A 5715-nucleotide genomic window follows, 5' to 3' on the forward strand; every position below is an offset into this window, starting at 1 on the left:
ATCCATTAAACTTGATCATAATTTCCTGGTAACCTAAAGTTGCCCTTATTTTGGACGTAAAGATTAGTAGGAGCCAAAGAAGGATTAGCCAAGATGGCTAAATACTCTCCTCCTCCATCTCCAAAATACGCGTCAAGGAAAGCCACCATGATCCCACCAAGTGTTCTTCTCATCGTACTTTTAAGACCACTCCCAGATTTACACACAAGTGACACAGCACTCGCAACCGGATCATACACGAAATCATTCAACATTTGCATATGACCATAGTCCGTGATCACAAAATGTGAACCTTCCTTGCACTCGTCGAAAAATTGTTGATGGCTCACCAAATTTGGGGCGCAAGGTTGTAGGAAGAAGTTGGATTGGTTACCAAATCCAGTGCCAATTATTGTGACAGGAATCGATAAATTAAACGAGTTTGGTACGTACGTTAGAACGTATGGTTGTGTACGGTCATTTTTGCTAGACCCGGCTACTGGGTCTATGCCAATAAGTGCTGAAATTTTGAGTGATAATTTTGTTTTGGAGAAACCAAGTGAAAGAGCAAATGCTGATTTTCCTCCCCTACTATGACCGGATATTGCTAGTTTGTATAGATCGCCTTCCACTCCTTCGTTGACACGTGTTTGTAACATGTCTTGTAGATTTGTAGGTAGCCAGTTTACTATTGAAGCTGCCATTTCTATCTCATCTTCTTGACTAGGGAAGTAGATTATCGAGAAGAGCTGTGGAGTTTAAAAAAAAAAAAAAAAAAAATTTAAAAAAGAAGAGAGTATTTCCACATAATAGCTAAATGGTCATATACGAATCGAATGTATAAATATGACCCTAATAAAAGCCTAAAAATAAATTTTAAAAAAATATTTTTACATTTTACTCCTAGAGTTATGCCTAGAATTAAGTGCATCTAAAGTTTTTTTTTATAAAATTTTTATTATAGTTTAATAAATAAGCAAGGTCGTGGGAATTGTACGTAGAACTAGATTTTCATAGGATGAAATTTCACAATTTTTCATGACATCCAAAACAATATACCAAGTACTATTAAGACGTATCTCCATTGAACATTTGAACATGTTAGTTATAGGGTATGCATGCAAAAACTATCTACGTAACCAATAATTAACAAATCCGTTATGGAAGTTTGTGAAGGAAGAAGTAATACATAGCTAGCTATATGTAATAGTTTGTTACGTACCTTTGGAGCAACCACAACGAAGCCATGAGAAGCAAAATGTTGAAAGAGATCAGAATAATCTTCATTAGAAATAAGTGTTCCATGGATAAATAAGAGTACAGGATACGATCCCGGTTCTTTAGGTGAAACAACGAGCAAAGGCTCCGGAGCATAAAACTCCGATTTTCCCACCTTAATAGGTTTAGTTACCTCAAATTTTCCATTTTCAAAAATAGTGACATCTTCAGAAATGGAAAAATTATGATGAGAACTACTCCTTTCTAAGATTTTTGGCAAAATTTGTGCTTGTGAGTGGTAAATTGTGGCTAACATCCCTAGAATAATCAAAACTGTTAAGGCTGCCATATGTTTGAACTTTGAAAGAGTAAGAGTTGTACAACTTTGGGTCGTAACTTGTTAATTATTACGTGCATGAACTATCTTATTTATAAGTTTATAACGTACTTAGGACTCTAGGACGGCTAAGAGTTTAGGACTCCTCTATTGATTGCATGGTAGAAAATGATTGCATGGTAGAAAAGTACTCGTTGATTTTTGCTACAAGAAAAAAGCCCATTAACGACGGAATATCCGGTTGTAAAAGACCATTTGTGACAGGGTTTTCCGTCGTGAGCTCGTCCTAGAAGTTAGGGATTATCGTAGAATATTTTCCTATCGTGAAAACTAATTATAGCAATAAAAAAACCTGTCACGAAAGGTAATTATATACGGATATAGATAGAATGTTTGTTTGGGATTTTAGTTGAGACATAGTTATTAGCTTAGGTCTTTTATATGAAGTTGAGTACAATTCATGACAAACTGAAAAACTGTCATTAAAAATGTTTTTGAGCATTGTCCTTTAATGGGATCTCAAAAAAAAAAAAAAAAAAAAAGATTTTTTGTACTGCTTATTGGTTAGAATATTTTTCTTTATTAAACATCTTCCGATCATTATGAGCAAATCTGCAAATGAAAATTTGTGAGGGTCGGATTAGTATCTTATCAGATCGATCATCCAGATTAATTATTGGTATAATAAATTTTTCAATTGGACTCTTTTGCGCTAGTTTTTAATCACGTTATTTGTTGTACTTTTGGATTTTACTTAAATGTAACAACGTACTTAGGGTGTGTTTGGTATGAGGGAGTTGAGGATGGGAATGAGACTTTAATATATTTCCAAAAGGAACTCCCAAGCCATGTTTAATTTGTTTCTGTGATTGGGAATTCGGAATACAGCAGGTTGAGAATGAGCTTGGGCATATCTTATATTTTAATTTAATAGAGATTTCCAATCATAAATTCCCATATCTAATCCCAATCTCTATTCCGAATACTCTCATTTCTATTTTCCCACATACGAACACTCTATAGTTAAATTCAAATGTATATTTAACAAATGTAAAGAGTGAGGGATAGCTCAAGTGGTTAGAGTTTCCCCTCCCGATTTCAGGAGATTATGGGATCGAATCTCACCCCATCCTTGGGGCTTCCTAAACAACAACAAAAAAAAAAATTTAAAAAAAAAAAAAAAACAACAACAACAAATGTAAAATTAAGCCAAAGTAATTTACGAAATTTTTTATGGTATTCAATAATAGCCACCCACTTGATTTTGATTGGTGGATGTTGAATACCATGTTGTTATGTTTGATCTAAGCGCTAGCTCACAAAATCCAAAACAAGAGGAAGCGTTAGACTTGTACTCGTAACTGAGGCGGCTATCTTCATCACAATCATCATTCATCAATTCATCAATACAAAGTGTATTTAATTTGACAAGCTATTTAAATTGATCATACCATTTTCTTCAATGTCTAACAATGCATATGGTGGCGCTTGTAGCTATCTTTAAGGTGGCTCACTAGTACTGTGTCACTACCAGCTAGGCTACAAAGCCTTAAGGTAGCAAATAAAGTAGGTTTTTTTTATGAAAAACTACCTTATACAAGTAAGTTTTTGTGAAAAAACTATCTTATTAAAAAATTTTTGTAAGAAACTACCTTTTAAATAATAGATGTTGTAAAAAACTACCTTATAAAACAATTTATGTTGTAAAAGCTAACTTTTGCCGAATTATTGCATTGAATATGAGACGTTCAATGACCCATTTTCAATCATTTTTTCTCCTTTTTCCACCCAATTTCTCCATAGCCCCCTTATAACCCCTAATTCCCCTTCTATTTCATTGTTAAATTAAGCACATGGTAGCAACTTAGAACATTTAGTTTTTATAAGGTAGTTTCTTACAACAAATTTTTTATTAGGTAGTTTTTCACAAAATTTAATGTATATAAGGTAGTTTTTCACAAAATAATATATCAGAGAACATTGACAACAATTTACATGATATAGAATATATATAAGCATAAGATGAATTTCCTAAAATGTTATGGATTTAAATACTTATGACAAAAACACTCGAAAATGAATGATGGTTTATTGATGTTGGTTTTTAGGTTAGCCTATGTATACAAGAGGGTTTAGGTTTACTAGAAAATTATGATGGTTTATTAAGGAAAAATCATCAAGAGGTTCATTGTTTATTTTGTAGGAACTTAATAAAATAATATTTTTGCTTGAAGGGAGGAATTTCCTCATAAACGTTGTCTCTTTTAATATCGTGTTTTGCTTATTATTTTATATTGTGTTTGAGGGTGCATTCTCAAATTGTTCCATTGCACAAATCCGTTATATCAAAATACGGAGTGCTTATGACAAAAACACTCGAATAGTTAGTTATTCATAATCTTTCTTTTTCAACTTCTTATGAACCGACTGCATTTACCATTTTTCTAACTTAGATGAAAATGGTTTTTGCTATGTACGTTCGTTTTTCTTTTCTTTTTTTTTAAAAAAAAAAAAAAAAAGTTGTTACAATTACTAATAATCACCTATTTTATTTTTAAGTGTTAGATTGTAATTGTGAGAAAGTTAAGGAAAGAATAGGATGAGAGCAATATAAGGAGGATAATACGGATGTTTATCTTTGTTTAATTATTGCTAATTAGAGGAAACAATATTAGTGTTTGTTAGAGAAACAATGTGAACCATTGTTTAATTAGCTATGTTTTCATTATAAATGTGTAGAATCATAATGCAGAAAGATAAAAGAAATTCAATCATTTTATTCACGTCAAAGTTTTTTTGCGTTAAGAAAGTTTTTTCTTATATTTATTATTTCCTTCATAGTGGTTATTTGTCTATCCCAAATATTGTTTATCTTTGTGAAGTATCGGTTTCATATTATCTAGTAGACGCCACATTTCCGCTGCAAAAGATCTAACAATTGGTATCAGAGCCGACATCAAAATCTTAAGTGGTAAAATTTTTGATTTTGAAATTAATTATATGGCATCTACTAGTGGAACGGTTAAAGTTAGGAAATATGAAATTGAAAAATTCAATGGTAAAAATGATTTTTCCTATTGGAGGATGCAAATGAAAAATTTGCTTGTATCACAAAAGTTGCATAAGGCATTAGTGGGAAAAGAACAAAAACCCGGGGACATGAAGGATGAGGATTGGGAAGAGTTAGATCTTGAAGCACGAGCGGCTATAATCTTATGTCTTGAGAGGGATGTTGTGTTCTTGGTAAATGAAGAAGCAACAGCCGCTGGCGTGTGGACAAAGTTAGAGGCTAATTTCATGACAAAAACTCTAACAAATAGGATCTATTTAAAATCCAAATTGTATACATGCAAGATGGAAGAAGGCACCTCAATCCGGGAGTATATTAATAAGTTTGATAGGATTATATCAGACTTGAAGGATATTGACGTGAAGTTAGATGAGGAAGACCAAGCACTCATGTTATTGCTTTCATTACCGAAATCCTATGAAAATCTGGTTCAAACATTGATGCTTGTGGGTGATACTCTAACCATGGATGAAACTAGAACATCGCTTTTAGCGGATGACCTTCGAAAGGTTGCTACAAGCGGAATGATGTCTGGTAATGGAAGAGAACACAGTGAACAAGCTCAGGGATTGTTTGCAAACAGAGGAAGGACTAATGAAAGAGGGCGAGGCAAGGGAGGAAAGTTTAGATCAAAATCTAGACTTCTTGCGGAAAGGCCATGTTTCAAATGTGGTGAGCTTGGTCATTTTAAAGTTAATTGCCCAAATAAGAGGGTATTATACAAGAAGAACAACAACGACAACTCCAGAGGAAAACAACATGAAAAACAAGAAGCTAGTTTTGTCTCAAATGACGAGGATGATTATTGTTACTCAGTTTCAGAACAATACAATGAGATATCCGGTAAATGGATGCTTGATTCAGGTGCATCACACCATATGTGCCCAAACAGGAAGTGGTTTACAACTTACCAAAGTTTGGATGGTGGTACTGTTTTGATGGGAAACGATCATGCTTGTAAGACTATCGGGTTAGGTACTATCCGAGTCAAAATGCATGATGGAACAATAATAATCTTGAAGGATGTGAGACACATCCCAGATTTGCTGAAGAACCTTATTTCTCTTGGGTTATTAGAGAAAAATGGTTGCAAAATAGTCTTGGAGAATGG

At 33.3% G+C, this 5715-nt stretch overlaps 1 protein-coding gene across 1 annotated transcript; it reads right to left on the bottom strand.

Moving 5' to 3' along the window:
* LOC145569065 (chlorophyllase type 0-like) lies at positions 1-1546 on the bottom strand. Its single transcript, XM_081628439.1, has 2 exons — positions 1202-1546; positions 1-728 (listed from the first exon to the last, which is right to left on the bottom strand). The coding sequence occupies exons 1-2, from the start codon at positions 1544-1546 to the stop codon at positions 6-8; spliced, it is 1068 nt and encodes a 355-aa protein (XP_081484565.1). The 3' UTR covers positions 1-5.
* Positions 1547-5715: the final 4169 nt, after the last annotated feature.

This window comes from Chenopodium album, chromosome 11, assembly GCF_948465745.1.
Source record: "Chenopodium album chromosome 11, dcCheAlbu1.1, whole genome shotgun sequence".
Taxonomy (NCBI): domain Eukaryota; kingdom Viridiplantae; phylum Streptophyta; class Magnoliopsida; order Caryophyllales; family Amaranthaceae; genus Chenopodium; species Chenopodium album.